This window comes from Camarhynchus parvulus, chromosome 1A, assembly GCF_901933205.1.
Source record: "Camarhynchus parvulus chromosome 1A, STF_HiC, whole genome shotgun sequence".
NCBI lineage: Eukaryota > Metazoa > Chordata > Aves > Passeriformes > Thraupidae > Camarhynchus > Camarhynchus parvulus.
In genome coordinates, this window is record NC_044586.1 from 50,724,978 (window position 1) to 50,744,342 (window position 19,365).

A 19,365-nucleotide genomic window follows, 5' to 3' on the forward strand; every position below is an offset into this window, starting at 1 on the left:
AGTCTTGGATCACCACTGATCCACTTCTTCAAATTAACTTGGCATTCAGTAAAGTATCATTCTCCTCCTGATCCTATCTACCAAATTGCATTTTTGAAAAATGCTTTCTGGTTGAGCATTTGCATGACCCTACTTTTTCCTTTATTGGTACTCCTAAGAAGACTGCCAGGTGGGCCAATGGAGCTTTGTTCTTTGAGCCATCCATGAATATTTTAGAGGAGCAATAAAACTTATTCATAGCACATTGGTTTTGCAATAAAATGATTATTAAAATTGTTAAAATTCTTGATAATTTATTTCAGCTGCTTATTTTTTCTGGCAGGTCCTTAAGAGGAAGGGAAAGAGGGGAAATATGAAACAGAAAATAGCAAGTTAAAATTAATCAAATAATATTCCTTCCAAGTTTACAGTAACAAAGTGTTAGCAGTCATGCTGAAGTATTTCTCTGCACACAAAGCATCGTTCAGTTTCTCCTTATTAGATCATCTTTATGAAGTGTCCACATTATTTGTTCTCTTGAGAGCTCCTGGTATTTGCAGAATTACTTTAAATGTGTTAAATATGAATATTTTGAATTAAGCGCTTTTAAAATAGTCCTTTGAGGGACAGCTGCAAGATCAGCAATTAAAGACAAAATAAGGGTTAGCCATAACCACTCCACTTCCTCTTTGGCTGCTCTCTGTGTTCATTCCCAGAGTGGTTCTTGGCCCCAGTTTTCCATTCAGCCTGAAGTGTAACTGAGATGTGTGTGCACAATGGATGCATGAGGGGGGCAATGAGTTCTCCTGTCTGGTGTAGCTGAGCTTTCAATTCCAAGAGGTGGAGTTGATGCCTTTCTAAGAAAAAAAAAAAAAAACAAAACAGTTTCTGTGGAAAACAGAACAGATACTTCTTTCATTTCCCCCTTAGAGCTGTGTTTTTCAGAGATAACTTTGCTAGCTGTTTACCTCTACATCCCTATTCCTAGGGAGATAAATGCAGGCAACCACTAACAGGTCCTTCAAAGACAATGATGCTGAGTGGTTTGACTTCAGGTTTGTGGCTCACTCTGCATTTACTGATTGTTGGCAACAGGGACAGCTGAGCCCTGCCAAAGGGACCCGTCAGATAACCCAACAGAGCTGCAGCTCCCGCTTTTGCCAAGAGAAAGGAATATGGCTGTCCACTGAAGATCCTAGCAAGCTTCCTTTCATTTGTTATGCTGAGGTTACAGAGAATAGTGTGTGTGAGATTCAGAAACCCTTTTTTTCTTTCTTTGTTTCCTTAGTCTATGTTTAAAGGCTTGCTTTTAGTGGTTTCTTGTTCATTTTCTTTTTAAGCCTGTCCTTGGAGCCTAACCTTCCAGTGGAGGTAGTATTTAGAGAAAAGGCTACAAATTTTAAACATTTTTTTTCCAGAGGTTCATAGAGAAAGAATTTGCCTATACTGCTTCTTTAGTGGTTCTTGAGGAAAACATTAATCTGAAAGCTATCCTAAGCATGCTATGCAGAGAAATAATTCCTGTGGAAAACACAGAAGTCCAGCATGGTTAACAATTTATAGCAATTAGGATTTAATTTGAACTTAATAAAAGGTATGGTTTTCTGTCCATGTGGTAAGGTTATGCTTGAAGTATTTGACCCATTTTTATAAACTCTGCATTTGTTAACTGTGTATTTCATATACAGTTCTAATTGTAATCTGTTTTGGAAACAAAATTCTGTTATAAAGAAGCACAAATGAGTTTTTCCTATAAAGTGCATATCTAGACTTATTCTAATTTAAACTTCAAATGTTATTTTTAAAACTGACCCCCTATAACTTTTTATTTACCCTGCTGTGTCTTGTTTCAATCTCGCTTCAACCAGCAAGCAATTAAATCAAATATGAGGATGCACACACAGGGTTATATAGACCTAAATGAGCTTTTAAAATGCTTTAAAATTACTTTGAGTGACTTCCCTATATAAAATCTTGTAACCTGAGTGATGTATTAAATTAAAGCTAAATCAAAGGGTAGTGCATGAGAGCAGTCATATGCTCACTCTTGAGGAGTGAAGGGTTTACAAACAGATTTCTCTCGGGGAAGAAAAGCAATTGACACCCAATTAGTTAAAGCATATTCCTAAAGCTCAATGACTCGAGAGCAAATTACGGTTGTCATTGTGGATTTGTGAAGTGTGCTGAACCATGATGCATTCCTTCAGAGGAAACTTGCTTAGACATGAAAGTATAAAAAAAGCAGAGCACATAAGAGTTCTCCGTGCTTCTATAATATCTGAGCTTCAATAAAACAAATTTGTAAAGTAACCATGAAGTCAGCTGGATGCATTTTTATGGATTCCTGCTGCTTGTTAAAAACCTGTTGATGACTCACCAAGCTTTGAAATGAAATGCAGTATATCAGTCCCTTCCTCCCTGCAATTGGTGTGCCCTTGGCTCTGTAGCTGTAAGCTGCCACAGAGATGGTCTGTGCCTGAGCAAAGCTATGTGAGAGGAGGGGGTTTGCTGCATGACCAGGAAGAGGTGGGCGTGTTGCTCTCTGTCTCTGAGAAGGGCTTTTCCTCCTTCAAGTGGAAGATCAGTGCTGTATGATAGTGATCAAGGAAGCCCTCATCAGCAAGGGATGTTTTCAAACTTCGTTCCTCTTTCTTCATTTGCATGTCCTTCATGTGAAATAACCCCAAGCCTGGACTTTATTATCAGTCAACCATTTTTGAAAGATTATGCAAGAGGAGGAGAACAACTGTCATTTACAAATATACATGAGTCTGGGAAATAAGCTTATTACTTTTTTTGACTCATTTAAGAAAAGCCTCTTTTAGTATGGTGAAGCAGTACAGCAGTACATCAGAAAAGGCATCACCTATTCACAGCCTCCCTTAAGGCCTTGATCTAGTATGCTTCAGCAAACAGGTTCCCTCATAGCAATGCCCTAGCCTAATGCACCAACCACATGCTTAGACCTGGCATCCTGTATCTGTGTGCAACACCAAGGGCAGCTGCCAACCCAGGACATGGCGCTGCCTGCCCAGGACATGGCGCTGCCTGCCCAGGGCACAGTGGTGCCATCCCGGCCCAGGGCACAGTGGTGCCAGCCCAGGACATGGTGCTGCCTGCCCAGGGCACAGTGCTGCCTGCAGGCACAGCAGCTGTGGCCCCATGGGCACGAGGGCTGTGGCACGTCTGCAGGCATGGTGAGCGTGGGGTCAGCAGGCAGTGGCACCCAGAGCCAGCTGGAGGCCACATCACGCGGCCTGCTCAGCTTCCATCGTCCTCTTGATTCAGCAGCTTCAGTGTGGTCCTGAATAAGGATGCCTTTCTCAACTGGAAGCAGAAACTACTTAGTGACAAAGTAATTAAATCATGCTGCTCATGAAAAGCCCTTACTGTTAATTTACGGTATTTGTTGGAGCTCCCAGAATACAATCATTGAAACGAAGACTGAATTGAGAACAAAAGGAGGGAACTTGTTGAGAAATTTAAATATAAAACAAATTTTATAATGATTTGAAGTGTGTCTGCTTGATTTAATTGGTTTTAAGGGACCCACTCCAAGGTTCTAGGTACATTAAGAGAAATTGAGCATTTTCTGATTTTCTTTCTTTGCAAGTTTATTGCTTAAGTATAGGTTAACAGTTTTACCACAGTTATTGAGAGCCTTATGAGATAAAGGGAATCTTTATATTCTTTCTGTTTGGTGCAAGTTTTGAAAACCTTGTTCTTTGTCTCCTGTAGCTGACGCAGAATATAGGAAAGGGTAAGGAAAGATGAAGGTAGACTCAGCCATAAAGAAGAGAGAAATCTTAAAATAAGTATGAAACCAGGAAATCCAACAGGAAGCTCTCACAAACTTAATGGCTGCTAACTCTACATTTTGTGATAGGGAATTGAAACTTGTATAAAGTCTCATAAAATACAATAAAGAAAAAAAGTGCATTCACATTATCTGTTACTTATTTCAACATGAATAGTAAAAGATTTTGTTTTATTTTAGAAGATTTGTCTGTCATTGCTCTAATTTTATTATTTTTCAGGTAGTGATATTAAACTTATATTACCTATTAAGCTAAATAATACTGGTATAAATTTTATTTTAATTTTCTCACTTAGTTTGACCATCTTCTCTTCGCAGGAACCTCATCCTTCTCAAATAAGACCTGAAAGTGGTCCACAAGCAGGTGGAACCAGACTTACCATCTCCGGTATAAATCTGGCCACTGGTTCCAAGAAGGATGTTCAAGTTACAGTTGGTAGCCAGCCTTGCAATGTGTACGTAGCCCGAGTAACTAACTATACAGAACTGTGTCCTAAAAAAGCACCAACCTTTTCTGCCCTTTATAAATTAAACAAGTCCTTTGTCTATATCTTTGTGACTCCTCCCATGCAATTGAGCTCTGCATGTAACATTCAGACAGAAACTCACTCAGAGGCTTCAGCGGAAGGAGCAGCTATAAAAACACCTTTAAGTGGGAGAATTTAGATGTCCAAAGATTTCCCCACTTTTGGCTTTCTCTGCTAGACTGGCTGCTTCAAACCCACCCATGCTTTCACTCAGCATGTCCTCGGTGGTTTTGTATAAAATACTAACTGTCTAGTCTCCCCCATAGTTTGTTCTTCTCCCTTCTTTTTTCTTTTATTAATTGTTGCCCTTGTCTTTTCTCAAAAAAAAAGGAAGAACACTAAGTGTGCTGACATTGCATTGTTCCTATGTTTGTACACTGTTCGTTGTTACATCCTATATCCCTTTTGTTAAGAAGCTTATGTGATCTAATAGAAATGTTATCTCCTCTCATAACTACTGTACCCAGCAAAAATAGAGCCCTGGTATTTTTGTTCTGGAGTATACAGTAAAAGTATACAAAAATCCATAATTTTTGTAACAGAAGATGTTTCCTCTTCTTTTTGTTCTTCAATCTAGTACTGAATTTGGAGACGAGATCATCTGCATTACAGGACGTAACAACAAGGTTGAGCCTGTTCCAGTCACAATGAACTATGGGAGCACGAGAATTACTGTCCCACAGCCGTTTACATACAGTGAGAATCCTACTGTCACCAAATTCCTGCCAGTCAACAGCTTCAGCAGGTAATGAAATGTTTGTCGTAACTTTCTTCACAACTGGCTTAAAATATGTGTAATAGGTAATAAAAATATTAAATATAGAATTATTTGGAATAAACTCCTGTACCCTATCGATGCACACATTCAAGAAGGTAGGGCTTGTGGTCTTAAATGCAATTGATGTTTGAAAGTATTCAGTTTACTTCCTAATTTTTATCCCTTTACAAAGGTCAATGTAAAAAGTGTAACATCGTGACCTGACAAACAGAACATTAAAAACAAATTTGGCTGTGACTTCTCTTGGAGATATTAGTACCAGTCTTCTTGAATACTGAGTAATCACTTCTGTAAAATAGGATTTGATTGTAATTTCCTTTTTGTTTTTGGTTGGGTGACTTTGGGACCTGGAATTTTCCTTTGTTAGATCAATAGTGATTTACCCCATGGAATTCAAATGACTTTTTTTTTCTTCTATATCAACTAAAGCCTATTTTTATGTATTGCTTTGAGGTTTACTATCCCTCTAAATCCATGTCACTTCAATGCCTTTAATTCCCACTGGCAACTTGCATTCATTCTTCTTCTTATGTGAATGTATTATTTTTTAAACAATGTGCTGCAAATAAAAGGGAATAGAGAAGCCAGGTCCCTACAGACTTGTGGAAAATGTACTCTCAGCTTTGTCTCTATGTGTATTGTAGGCAGAATGATTTAATAGTAACATCGGAGAAGTAAAGCACACAAAGATTGGCATAAATGTACAGCCAAAAATCCTGGCAAAGCAATTTGTACTTTTTTCAATCATGCTTTTTTAAATAGAGTTTTAAGTTGACATTGATCTTTTAAATTCTTTCGTCATCAATAGCTTTAACAGAAGGTCTTTTTGTAGGACATCTAATTGTCATATAGGCATCACACATAGGGTTTTTTTCAGTGGAAGCAATAGCAGTGCAGGATGAAGCAGTGTATAGCTGTGGTAGTCTGCCCATGACTTGACTTCTTTTTAAATTCTGCCTTGCAGTGGAGGGAGAAATATTACAGTAACTGGAACTGGTTTTGAGCTCATCCAGTCTTTCTCATTGGTGATATATGCAGAGCGTCCAGAAGCAGGGAGGATGAATCAAAAAAAGGTAATTTTCTTTCTTTTTCCCCAAAGCCATAACACTGCACGTACAACATATAATCTGTTCAAAAACTGCATATAAACTTTCCCACTGGACTCCACTGGGCTTGGACTGAAATAAGGTTTGAACATATTTCTGAGTCTGTTCAGGGTGTTCCTGTGGAAAGTCTCGACTTTCCTACCGTCTTGCCTTACATTCATTTGTACTTTGCAATATTCTGCTTTAAAATTCATTTCATTCAATATAGATAAGGATAAAAGATGTATTTCAGAATTTGGAAGTGTTTGTTTTTCCTTTATCTTTCTCCTTCTTCTCCCCATGCAGCCATTAGCAATTTGCCTGAAGCAGGATCTAAATCTAGCCAATGCAGACTACTCAGCTTTGCACAGTGTCTTTTCTTTCCTGACATCTCAATGAACCAAGTCTTCTTTTCGTTTTGGTTTTTTTTTTTTTTTTTTTTTTTTTTTTTTTTTTTTGCTTCATGCATATTCCACCTGCAACAGGTCACAAAAAGTCGTGGGAAATAGCATTTAAAAAAACTCCTTCTTGCATTTTCTGTTAAGAGGAACTGACATGACCAATAGTATCAATTTCCTCCTCTTCTAGTGAAGATCACAATTTATTTGATTTAGACCTAAAAGTGATCTTCTAGTAAGAACATTATAAGACTCTTGCTAAGGCTGGCTCTTCAGTGTAAGACTGTCTTGTGATCCATAAAGAGTTTGTAATGAGCATGTTTTGTATTATATGCATGACTCAACTTTCAGAGTATGCCAAAGCCAGCTGGATTGGGGTACATTAGAACCCTATCCCTAAAGATTTTTAAAAGGAAAACTGACTACATTTTTTAGGCCATAAACTTCAAAAGGTGGTTATCTTGATAATCTTGACTCCCAGGACAATCTAAAATTCTATTTAGCATTCTTGACAGTGTTCATCCACATTTCTTACACCTCCTCTTATGTATACTCAGCCTGTTAGCTTAAGTCAGCACTACCTATAGCACACATTCTTCGTTAAGACTTTGCAGACTACTCAGCTTTTCTAATCTTTTTGTTTGCTTTCACTTACATGGCAATATCAAAAATGTTGGGGAGAAGCTATCTAGTTGCATTGAGTTATGAAGTGAGAAACAGAGTTGGTGATAGAATAAATATTGAGGGTTCCTATTAGTGTTGTTGCCTGTGGTCGATGTTACTGAATGACTGTGTCAGGGTAAAAACATTTGTTGAATTGGGGATGGAGAATGGGTGAACTGAGTTGTTACCTTGAGTAGTTAAGTAACAACTGGTGAATTTTATTCCAAAATTTCACTTAATGATTGTATTGAAATCCAGTGAGGTATTATATGGTGTAAGCAGAAAATAATTGACCCAAGCTACTCAAAGGTACAGAAGATGATCAGAATTAAGAGTGACATGTTAACTTCCTAATCTGAGAGGAATTTGATGGTATCAGTCCAGTGGTAAAGAGCCATACAAATTGGAGGCAATGGAAACTGACCCATAGCCCAATCTTCTTCTGCAGGCAACTGCTGGAATATAGTGAATCAATTATTTATTACCATCAAAAAATTTATTCATTTTTCTTTTTCAAAAATACTTTATACTGTGGTATTTCTGCTGTATGGAGAGAATATAAATTCAGTGGTTTTATTTCTATGGTCTAAAGTTATCAACAGTTATGTACAGAAAGGAATCGGACTCTAAAATGGGCATGTTCTTCTTGTTTTGTTTCTTACAGTTTTATGGAAAGGTTGTTACAAGACTTAATGAAACCACAGTGATTTTTTCTTCCCCACCAATACTGGAAGACCCAGAAAACTATAACATAACCACTGTTATTCTAATGGATCATTATAAATTGGTTGTAAAAAATGAGAGCCACTCCTTTGCCTATGTTGCAGACCCAACTTTTGAAAACTTCACAGATGGCATCAAAAAACAAGTCAACAAACTTATTAATGCAAAGGTAAACTTGTCAAAAGTTGGTGCTTGCTCATTTTGTCCTTGAAGCATGTATGGAATTTTTCCTTCCTTTCTCAAAGCCTTAATAAATGTTTGGTGCCATACCCCAAATTCTTGGTAGAGTCCCTTACCTCTGCTAGATGATGAACATTTGGCAGCTCCCCTTTCCTCCCCACACCCTTTCTCAGAAAGAGTTCCTATCTTTTTTAGCTGTACTTTGGGTTTGCCGAGGATGCCCCCTCCTGCTGAGTCTGGCATTTGCATTTGGAAATGCCCTCCCCAACAGACCTCCCAGGAACTGGAAGGGACATCTCGTCTCACACCAGGAAGGAAGGGAGGGAAAACACATAATTCCCAATCACTCTTCTGTAATGTAGGCTGCAGTGCAAATCATATCTGCTGCTGAAAGTGATCCAAATGGAAAGTTGCAGTTCAGGATTTCTTGTCCCCCAAGACTTTGTGATGATAACTCAGCCTTTTATTTTCTGTCTAGGGCAGTAACCTGAACAAAGCCATGACAATTGATGAGGCCCAAGCTTTTGTGGGTGATGAGCCTTGCAATATCAAAACTCTGACTGAAACGGACTTATATTGTGAGCCACCAGAAGTACAGCCTCAGCCAAAGAAACGGCAGAAAAGAGATACCATCAATAACCTTCCCGAATTCATTGTATGTTACCTTTGCTTTGGAATTTAGTTTCATGTATCAATAACACTGTCACAGTGCCTCTTGGCTGAAGTAATTTGTTCTCCAAAGTTGTTGTAGTACTGTGAAGAAACTCTTTGCAGTTCTTTCTTCCTCCAGCTTCTGCCTACTGCATAAAAGATGTCACATGTAAAGAGCAGTCTCAAGGCTGCCAAATACCTTCATTATATAGAAATGTAGAACTATAGCCAGACAGACTGGGGATTTTTCTTCCTCAGCTGAGCAAAATTAAATTACTTGATGGAATAAAGTGCTTGTGACCCAAAGTCAGTTTAAAATATTCCAAAGTATTTCCTTTGTTTGGAAGTTTGAGCTAGAAATTCACTTGTGAAAATTACTAAGAATTTAGAGTGCAACTGAGAAGTGGACCACCTTACATTTGCACTTGTTGAGATGTCTGTTTTTATACAATTAGGTAAAATTTGGACTCCGGGAATGGATCCTTGGAAGGGTGGAATATGATAACCGTGTGACTGATATCCCACTGAATCTAATTTTGCCACTGGTACTTATTCCTATGATTGTAATCATCGGCATTTCTATCATCTGCTACAGGTAAATTCTTCTAATTAGGTGCTTTTGTTTTCCTAAAGCTTTCAAGGTGCTACCTGATTGTTTTCAGCTCAGTCTACAGAAACTATCTTCATCTTTTTTATGAGCTGCAGAGTTTAGAAAATGAGTTACAGCTGGAAATATGTATGAGCACCAATTTATTCCTCTCACGCATGCCAAATTCCTTGGTGTCAGTCAGCCCAGTCCCTCCTTTATACATAAACACAATTGATTCCAGGCTTCCCAAGTAAACAACTGCAGACTGAGTTGCACACATACCCTTTTGAAATGGCAGCTAAAATGGCACTTGTGGAGGAGATAACTTATGGATAACTTATTCTGTATAAATACCCATGAACATTTATGCTGCCTCAGTCAGCATTGTAGGTTTGAACTGGATGGTTTTGACTAAGGGGTCATTTTCATTTTTCCAGCTAAATTACCGACACACAAACTTCATGATTAATGTCAGAATTCATGCTTCATAAAGGGCCAGAACATATGTCTGTATTTCACTACTTAGTCCAATTTTAAGGTTAGTAATGAGGGCCTCATACTGCCCCTCAGGAAGGGGTGGATTTCACTCTTAGGGTACATATCAATACAGCTGAAGCATGTGCTGTACAGCTCTTGTGAGCCTCCATCAAACCTTCTGAGTTTGAATCCAGACACTGTCCTGGGTGGCTTAGAGCCAGTACAGGACATGTTGCAAGCAATCCTTGCTCAAACTGACTTCCTGTACTTGATATATGATTGAAAGCATTTGTAGCTACTTCTTACTGGATTTTAAATTACTGGCCCAAGTCTGCTTTGAAGCAACCAGCCCATGATAGTGCCAAGTCGCTTTACATGGAATGAAGATTTTGGCCACTGTTGCTGTTTTTCTCCTCCTTTCTCTTTCTGCTGTATTTAAAAAAATCAAAACCATGAAAATTTCTTCCATTCCTTGGGCTTCCCTCTCAGAGTTATTGCAAATTATTTACTTTTGCATTTTGTAACTATTTTTTAATCTTACTTCTGTTCCATAAAGACGCAAGAGCCAACAAGCAGAACGAGAGTATGAAAAAATTAAATCACAGCTTGAAGGCCTGGAGGAGAGTGTCAGAGACCGGTGCAAGAAGGAGTTCACAGGTATTACAGATATTTTCACTGCTGTGAGTTCTCTTCAGCAATCAAGACATGCTGGAGGAATAGTGCTAGCTCACTAAAACTCTCTTCTGGGAAGAAATAATCAATACATCTTAGTGGTCTTCATTACTGGCATTGACATAGAGCAGGTATTTTGCTATTATGTATGAGAGAAGTAAATAAAATAAAATAGGTAGCTGAGGTTATTAAAAGAAATCGATTATTTTAGTCTAAAGGAAGAACAGAGTTAGAAATTGGGAGTAGAAACTAGCTGAGATTTGGGTTACTTATAGTTATTAATATGATTGGCCATTAACACAAAGATAAGAATGTCTTATTGTGACTAACAGTGCACTTAATATTTAGCACAATGACTGTGTGTGCAATGTATGCACATTAAAAACTGTTTTCAGAGCTGCAAAATTTATTTGCAGCCATCAGCATACAAAGGGATAATTTGGTAAGCTCACAGGAAAAAAATAGCATTTTACCCTGTTCACCATGGGAAAATCTTAAGCTTGATTAGAGGAGCTAGCTAATTGTTCTGTGTAAATGTAGAGGCATCATCCCAGGGAAGGCAGCAGGATGTGTGAAGGCTCAGCATTTTACATGTTGGACTACTCATCACAAAGCTTAAATTAGGCATCTGAGTGCAAACTTTGCAAATATTGGCCTAAATTATTACCATGAAATGTCACCTCATTATCTGAATTATACTTGCTGTTGGGTCATGTTGAAATAATCTCTATTAAAAAAATACCCACATGCTTTATTGCTACAGAGAAAACACTATTTCATATTGACAGTGGCTAAAAAGCAAGATTGAATAAAACAGCAATTTCAGGTTAGAGTTTGACATTAGTTTAAGAAGTTCAGAATATCTCAAAGATTTCAGCCATGCTGGAAGCCTCCCTCAGTCTTGTTTTTTCTGGTATTTCTGGGACAGGATGTTCTTTACTTGTACAAGCTTGCTTTCTCTGGAAAACCAACTCTTTCCAGGTTCTGGACACAAACTAGAAGCAAATGTGTGAGTCAATCCCAAATGGGCTTCATTTCAAACTGCATTTTGAACTTTGAGAGGATCTATCAAGGTTCTCCCTCCCTCTCTTCCCTCTCCCCAGGCACTTCATACCCATTTCTGAAAGGAGAAGATACCTTTCTCTTGCTGAGGCAAGAGTAGAGAGTTACACATTCCGACAACCTGTTGGGTTGAAAGTTTCCTCTCTGCTCCACGAAGCACAAGCACTGGCAGAGTAGAATGCACATCCAAGGAGTAATCCAATTCCTAAACTACATCCACTTAACTTACAGTTAAATGAAACACTGAAGTCAAAACACATTCTGGTTCCATACTGTGAAACTGTAATGTCAACAGCACAAAGTGCAAACTCTAAAATACACGAGAACAAAGATAGCCAAGGAAGGGGACAGCAGGAAGGAAGTTCTAATACCACACAGAGAGAAACAATAAGATTCTTTGTCCCTCATCTTTGATGAATGCTATAAAATAAAGGCAAATGAATGAGCAATAATACTCCCAAGACAATAGGTCGCTATATTAATTAACATGGTGTTCCAATCAATCAGCAATACTGGGTAATTGGAAAGCCTTCAGCTAGACTAGCTGGTCCAAAGGATGATTCTCTAATTTTTGACCCCTTTTAAAAACTTCAGGCTTTTGAGTCCCACAGAAATATTTCCATCCATTTCAGTGAACCATTTAACCTTCTTCCCTTCTGCCATCCCCTTCCTTTTTATTAAATTAGCTTGCTTTACACTTTAAACTTCTCTTTCCTGGATTTCTGTGTTTTTAAAATAACTTTCTGTACTAACTAGACTCAGAGGGTATAGAATATGAATTGGGAAAAAAAGAAAACTGAAACTAAAACAAGACAAAAATATTGCGATCTCTTTTTCTTGTTCTGTACTATAAACCTACATTCATCTATATGAGCTCACTCAGATGCCAAAAAGGCCTTTTTACAGATAGGCAACAACAAGGAAACCATCATTGCTAAAGGCAGTTGTCCTCATGTCACCAAAGGATTAGCTGTGGTTATAGTTAATAGGATGATTGTTAAAAATAGCAAGAGAAAATGTGAGATGAAATAAGTTTTTGCTGCTGGCACTCAAAGACATTGTATTGCCTAAAAAACCTGCAGAATTTTTTAACTGAACCATTAAACTGCATTGCATATTGCAGATCTAATGATAGAGATGGAGGATCAGACAAATGATATCAACGAAGCTGGAATTCCAGTACTAGACTACAAAACGTACACAGACAGAGTCTTCTTCTTGCCCTCCAAAGATGGAGAGAAGGATGTGATGATCACAGGAAAGCTGGATATTCCTGAGGCCAGGCGCCAGACCGTGGAGCAGGCTTTGTACCAGTTCTCCAACCTCCTCAACAGCAAATCATTTCTCATTAACGTGAGTACTGATCTAGATGCACCTTGTCCTTAGCTAGGCATACCTGTGTGTATGTGTGCAAGACAGCAGGTTTGCAAGCACAACTGAACAAATGAATAAAAATAAGTGATTTTCATATGGTTCTGACATCACAGTAACCACTGCAGATATGTGGCATCACAGCCAGTTTCATGTTGGATCTCACATTTCTGTGCCAGGTCATGTAATATGGAGTATTGAACATTGCAGTGGCTGTAAAAAGCAGGTATTTCCCAATCTGGCATAAAAACTGGTGTTACAAATTTGGTTTAGCCTTTTAAGAAATGTGATCAGAGAGTGCTGATTCCATCCTGGCTCCTCACAGGAGTCGCTTGTGGACAGCCATCTACCAGAATCTCTGCCCCAATGAAGGTAGAGGCTCCTCAAGTGGCCTATTCAACAAGACTGATGAGTGCTCACAGCTGCTCTGAAGAGACTTATAATTGCTCACTCTCAAAAACTGAAGCTCATTGTCAGACACCTAAATATAGATTTAGGCTTCTAGCTTTTTCTCTTTTTTGTTTTTAATGAGAATCTAGTGCTGAGCTAGTTAATGGTAGAATTAGAGTTCATGGCAGATGAGAGCACATTTACAGGTGTACTTACATTAGTGTCTTTGTAATTTGATGTGAAAGGACTGGGAATTTGGGGGAGAGGGGAGTTGATTTTCACTTTTTAAATTGTCACAGAACGCTGTTTTACATTTAATTAAAACATCCTTTTTAGATAAGCTTTTAGAGAAGTATTTAAGCATTCCTTAGGTCAGTCCAGTACATTGTATATCTAAAATCAAAGTTTAGGCAATATTTTCATATAAGTTCTTTCAAACTTCTGGAAACTTTTTGATTCAGCGCTTAGGAGATTTAATATTAAAATAATATTGCTTGTCTTAGTGCAGACAAGTGTTGAGGTTCTTAAGAAACCTGTAATCTGACTTCATTTTACCTTTGTTTTCTTTTTCAGTTTATTCACACGCTGGAAAACCAAAGGGAGTTCTCTGCTCGAGCTAAAGTGTATTTTGCATCTTTACTGACTGTTGCTTTACATGGAAAACTAGAATACTACACTGACATCATGAGGACGCTGTTCTTAGAACTGATGGAGCAGTATGTTGTGGCCAAAAACCCAAAGCTGATGCTAAGAAGGTTTGAATGATTGTCATATTTTCTGTATGTCTCTGGCTTTCTGTAAAGGTGTTGCTTTTGCAGTGTGACTGTGGTGAAATGCCGGCTATCTGTAAAATCAGAAATAACTTGGCCCAAGCATATTGGCAAGACAAGCCCACCAGGAGCAGCTGTGGAAGGCACCAGCAGGATGCTGGACAGGACTGCTTATTCAAATACTGCAGTGTAGAAGCACCTACCTTACTTTGAAATACCACATTGAACATTTAATTTACTTTTTAGACTTACTTTATTCCAAATGATCTAGCATTTATACCACACATCACCTCCATAATGAGCACACATAATCAGCTGCATTGTGCATTCAGTGAGGGCTTGCTCTAGTGTTTTAACCCAGCTGTTACTCCCAATAAATGTCAATACATCTCGCTCTGTGTATGTTGTAGTTTTGTAATCTGTAGGTTGTTTCCCAGTAACTGCACAACTGGGTTAAGTTTTCAGCTCTCATAGTGCAGACCCAATTTAAGATTTTGAATAAAGAATGTGTGCTTTTCAGCAGTGAGATGAAGGCACCTACTCAGGACTGATGAGCAATACAAAGCACTTATCCTAAAGCAAGTATACGCTTTCAAGACTCTATAGGGAAATCATTGCATTAGGAGACTGAATGCAGTTAAGCATGTAAAAATATTATATTTCAAGCCAGCAGTGGGTTTTTTTTTTTAACCTTGTCATTAAGTGCCCTTACTATATTCAGGATTGGTTTGGTTTGTTTTTTTCAGATCTGAAACAGTTGTTGAGAGAATGTTATCTAACTGGATGTCTATTTGTTTATATCAGTACCTCAAGGTAAGAGTTGAAGTCTGTTGCCTGTGGGATTTTTTTTAATCAGTAATACTTAACAAAGCTGCATTTGAGTGTGTCTTTTTTGATTTTATTTTATTTCCTTTCCTTTACATAGGACAATGCTGGGGAGCCTCTTTATAAATTGTTCAAGGCTATCAAACACCAGGTAGAAAAAGGCCCAGTGGATGCTGTGCTGAAGAAAGCAAAGTATACACTGAATGACACAGGCTTACTGGGAGATGATGTGGAGTACACACAGTTGGTAAGGAAAGCATGATTAATAGATTATAAAATCATTTTTTATTTAAAAATTAATTCCTATAGTGTTAAGTCTGTACACAGTTTTCTAGACTACTATGAGCTGCATAAAAACTCTGGTCATGGGCAGGATTGTCAGTAGTTTGACCAAAACAAGTCTCCAAGCAGGAAAACAAAATTATAAAGTATCTTCTAAAGTAAAATTCAAATCCTGTCAGTGCAGAATCCATTTCACTAAATCCCTTTCATAATTTTCAGTCGGTGTGAAAAGTGGTCAGAATGTTTGGCTTCTCCCCTTTCCCCATCTAAATTCATTGGCAATTGATTTTTGCAGAATTCTTGCACTGCCATTATGCCTGAACTTCAGGTTTTCTCCCTTGTGATTGCTGCTGATCAGCATACTGAACAGCATTTTAGAGATCATTTTATTAGTATACCAGATTGTGCTCCTCTGCAGTCCTGTGAGATGGCTCCACAATCTCCAGAGCACTTTATGAATCTCTTTCTACTTTTTTTTTTGTGTGAGTCAAGATCTCCTGAACATGGGCAGCCCAACTGGCATTGAAAGTTGTTTATTTCCTCTCAGGGAAATAATTCCCTACAGTGCCTCTATAGCCAGTTCTGGAGACTTGTGTTAGTTGCTTCAAGTGGGAAGAAATGGATATTCCTGGCAAGGGAACTCCCCTCTGAACTCAACCTTCCCCTGTATCTGATCACCAGTGCCATGGTCTAGCTCTTTTCTATTATGAATTCTACTTTAACTTGATTCTGTTCACTGTCAGAAATTTCAACCACTTTTCAAACATACTCCAGTACACAGATTCACTGTCCTTTTGGAAAAACTCAAGCAGCCCACTTCTTAGCTCTTCAGGGAGTGTAAAATCTAGTTTTACACTTTCTGACAGTGTTGCTCGTTTTCTTCAGGGTTCTTCTTGTAGTGAACTTCAAAGATCCACAGGCTGTCCTTCAGAGACCAATTCATGATTTTTTTCCCTTTCTAACTTCTTTTTTATTGACATGTTAGGAGTCATTTGTAGTTGTGTTCAACTGAGAAAGATGCAGTGACATATATGCAGCATGGAAAAGAAATTTAATAAAAAGCTTTATTAAGTCCTTCTTTGGGGGAAAAAAAATCACAATTTTATGTATTCTGAAAGGATGCTGATGGGAGAACAGTTCTGTAGGACTTGCACTCATGGAGTCACCAGACTGTGACCTTAGAGAGTAGCTGGATGAAGTATGTGTTGAGCAAGAAGAAATTTAAAGTTCAACTGATTAGTTTGATTAGTTGAACTAATTGTTCAACTAATGGGGATTAGTTCAACTAGTTGGGGATTAGTTTAGGTACCATCTTTATAAGTGCCACCCATAGAAAACACACTGACTGGCAGTGCTGGCTATAATTTCTGTTGTGTATGGAAAACAAAATTTATTTGCACTGTACATCATGTAAGTCTTAATGACAATAATTCTTTATTTGGTCTGTTTCTTTTAATTTAAAAAAAGAACCTGCAATTAAGCTATATGACTCAGTGTGAAGCAGAAAATTCATGAATGCGATCAGATGTGGACACAACACATATATTAGCTAAATATTAAACATTATAACATTGTACAGTAGCAGTATTTGGTCCAGACTTACAGATTTCCCATCAAACAAATATTTTCTGTATGTGCATGAGTGGAAGTTGATGAGATGTATGTATATGTGCATATACATAGGATAAAAGATTATAGAGGGGGTACTATTACCATTAGTTTTTGGGACCTTTGGCATGATCATGATGATGATGATGTGGTAACTCTGAACAGTTAGGGAGCATTTGTGCACCAGTGTAGGTTAAAGCATGAGTTAATTCCTTCACTTCTGCCTGAAAGTGAGACAAGGTGGGTTAGTGCAGCATAGAGCAGTTGTCTGCTCTCTAATTGTTCTTATTTAAAAGATGAATCTGTTTTGCATCACTGGTTACACTGACATGCTGCATACTGAACCAGCAGCAAAATCATGTCTAATTACCATAAAGCTAATAGGAAAAGGAAGGTGAAGTCTCATGATTAGTTTGAGCATTCTGTCAAGGGACAGTGCAATCATGTTTAATTTGACTGCCGTATGGCATAGCTTTTCTTCACTTTTTCAAAATTCCAGCCATGCAAGTTTATTTCTGAGGTCTGGTGTGATAAATTCAGGCATTGTGGTTGGCAGGACTGTATGTGTCTGAGAGCTGCAGTGCTTCACATGTGCCTGGCCTCCTAAGTTACCTGACTGGCAAAAGATCCACAAGGGCTCTAAGCTGTAATACTGATTCAGATTCAGCTAGTGAAAGAAAGAGGCTTTTTATAGTATCTGGGTTTTAAATATTTTTTTCTGTCTGGGGAGGTATTCTGGCCATGGTTTTTCTATTTGTTTTTTGTCTATATTGAAACTGACACTTACATAGCAAAGCTTCTTTCAAAAAAATCACTCTAGATTTAGCAAATTACAGGCTTTCAAGAAATTCTCTTTAACATTAAGAAAATCATGACAATACTATCAGAAAACAGTAATATTTAAAATGCTGGAACTAGCATAAGCTACTTAGGTGTATTCCCTGCAGCTATTAGAGTTATTAGGACAATAGTAGGCAGTAAATGAGGTATTCAAACACACAAGATGATAGAAATTACATTTATATGTACATACATATGTGTATGTGTGTGTGTGTTTAATGAATAGCTGGTAACAGGAAGTGAAGTTCAGAGAGCTGAACTACTCACTGCTTGTCAGTTGAGCCATGTTAAATTACCATATGTACAGAAGTAGTCTGCTCATCTTTAAAGCCACTGCCATGAAGAAAGCATAAAGGAAGGCAAAAGCACATAATATTTGAGGAGTTCAACAAAGTACAGTTCAAATAATTATTGGGAACTCATGAAATTTGGGCACTGCAATACTTGGCCTCTTTATGTTTAGGATTATCGGATTAAATGTGAAGCAAGTAATGAGTCAGTGGTCCAACTGCTTTGTTCTTGGATGTTTCTCTTTAATAAACTCCCAAGACTTAATAATATTAGCATATTAGACATGACTAAATCTCCTCTGTATCTTTTCTGTCTTCTCTTAGTGGGAGAAATTAACTGGAATTTATGATAGCTGGTTGGCTGCATAACAGCAAAAGATCCTTCAAATAATCTATACTCCCATTTCAAATATGTGTTGCTGTGCAATAATCATTGCATGGTGAATTTCATATACTGTTTGCATTGAAATCACCCAGAGGAACAGACTCAGAGGTAATTCAGCACTGATTTGCCTTAATAACCCTGTACATTCTTTTCTTCACAGACAGTTAATGTATATGTGCAGGAGGGAGGAAATGATTCCATACCTGTGAAAGTGCTCAACTGTGACACCATATCACAAGTGAAGGAAAAGATAATAGACCAAGTCTATCGAAACCTGCCGTGTTCTCAGTGGCCAAAAGCTGACAGTGTAGTTCTTGGTATGTAGTTACTTGTGATACTATATTGAACAGCTGAGATCTGTTGTGTGACTTTCTATTTTCTGAAAACATGTCTATAAGAGGATTTCATTGCTTGGTTATAGTTTGGTTTGTTGTTTTTGGTTGTTTTTTGGTTTTTTTCAAAGCTGAATTCTTGTTCAGCTGAATGCAAAAATACAGCATTTTGCAGCAATCTGAATATGCTTTAAAAATTAATGTTTTCTTATGAGTTAGGTTTTTTTGACTCTTAAAGTTTTGGTATACTGTCATCAGCATTGCAAGAGCCTGTTAATGATTATTGGCACAAATGAATTCATGTCTGACAGAGTCAGTATCTCAGGTACTAATTAATGTGATAATGACAGCATGGATAATTAACTGATGGAGAAGTAATGATGCAATTTCAGAAACTGGTACTGATTTTTAGTTGCCTTAATGATGGTTATTCAAAAGAATTATAACTTACAGGAACTGCACTTTTAGGAGATGATGTACCACTTAGTCTCTGAAATCATCCTTCTTGAAGGCTTTTAAAATAGCTGTTCTCTTCTTGACAAAAAAAAAAGGAAATGTTGTTCCTTAAAATGCCTAATAGACTCAGAATTAAAGCTCCAATTGATATTTTTTTCAATATTTTCGTTACTGCATTAATCTGAAAGTAGAAGATGGAATTCTTGCACTTCAGA

At 37.7% G+C, this 19,365-nt stretch overlaps 1 protein-coding gene across 11 annotated transcripts in view; it reads left to right on the forward strand.

Moving 5' to 3' along the window:
- Nucleotides 1-19,365, forward strand: part of PLXNB2 (plexin B2) — a 251,912-nt gene that overhangs the window by 214,440 nt on the left and 18,107 nt on the right. For all 11 annotated transcript variants that reach the window (XM_030961143.1, XM_030961139.1, XM_030961142.1 and 8 more), the window contains 12 exons: nt 4,115-4,251; nt 4,901-5,068; nt 6,066-6,174; nt 7,912-8,139; nt 8,629-8,805; nt 9,257-9,396; nt 10,424-10,524; nt 12,725-12,954; nt 13,936-14,117; nt 14,879-14,945; nt 15,058-15,204; nt 18,523-18,679. In XM_030961143.1, coding sequence (XP_030817003.1) covers nt 4,115-4,251; nt 4,901-5,068; nt 6,066-6,174; nt 7,912-8,139; nt 8,629-8,805; nt 9,257-9,396; nt 10,424-10,524; nt 12,725-12,954; nt 13,936-14,117; nt 14,879-14,945; nt 15,058-15,204; nt 18,523-18,679 — 1,843 coding nt within the window. The remainder of the gene's footprint in view (nt 1-4,114; nt 4,252-4,900; nt 5,069-6,065; nt 6,175-7,911; nt 8,140-8,628; nt 8,806-9,256; nt 9,397-10,423; nt 10,525-12,724; nt 12,955-13,935; nt 14,118-14,878; nt 14,946-15,057; nt 15,205-18,522; nt 18,680-19,365) is intronic.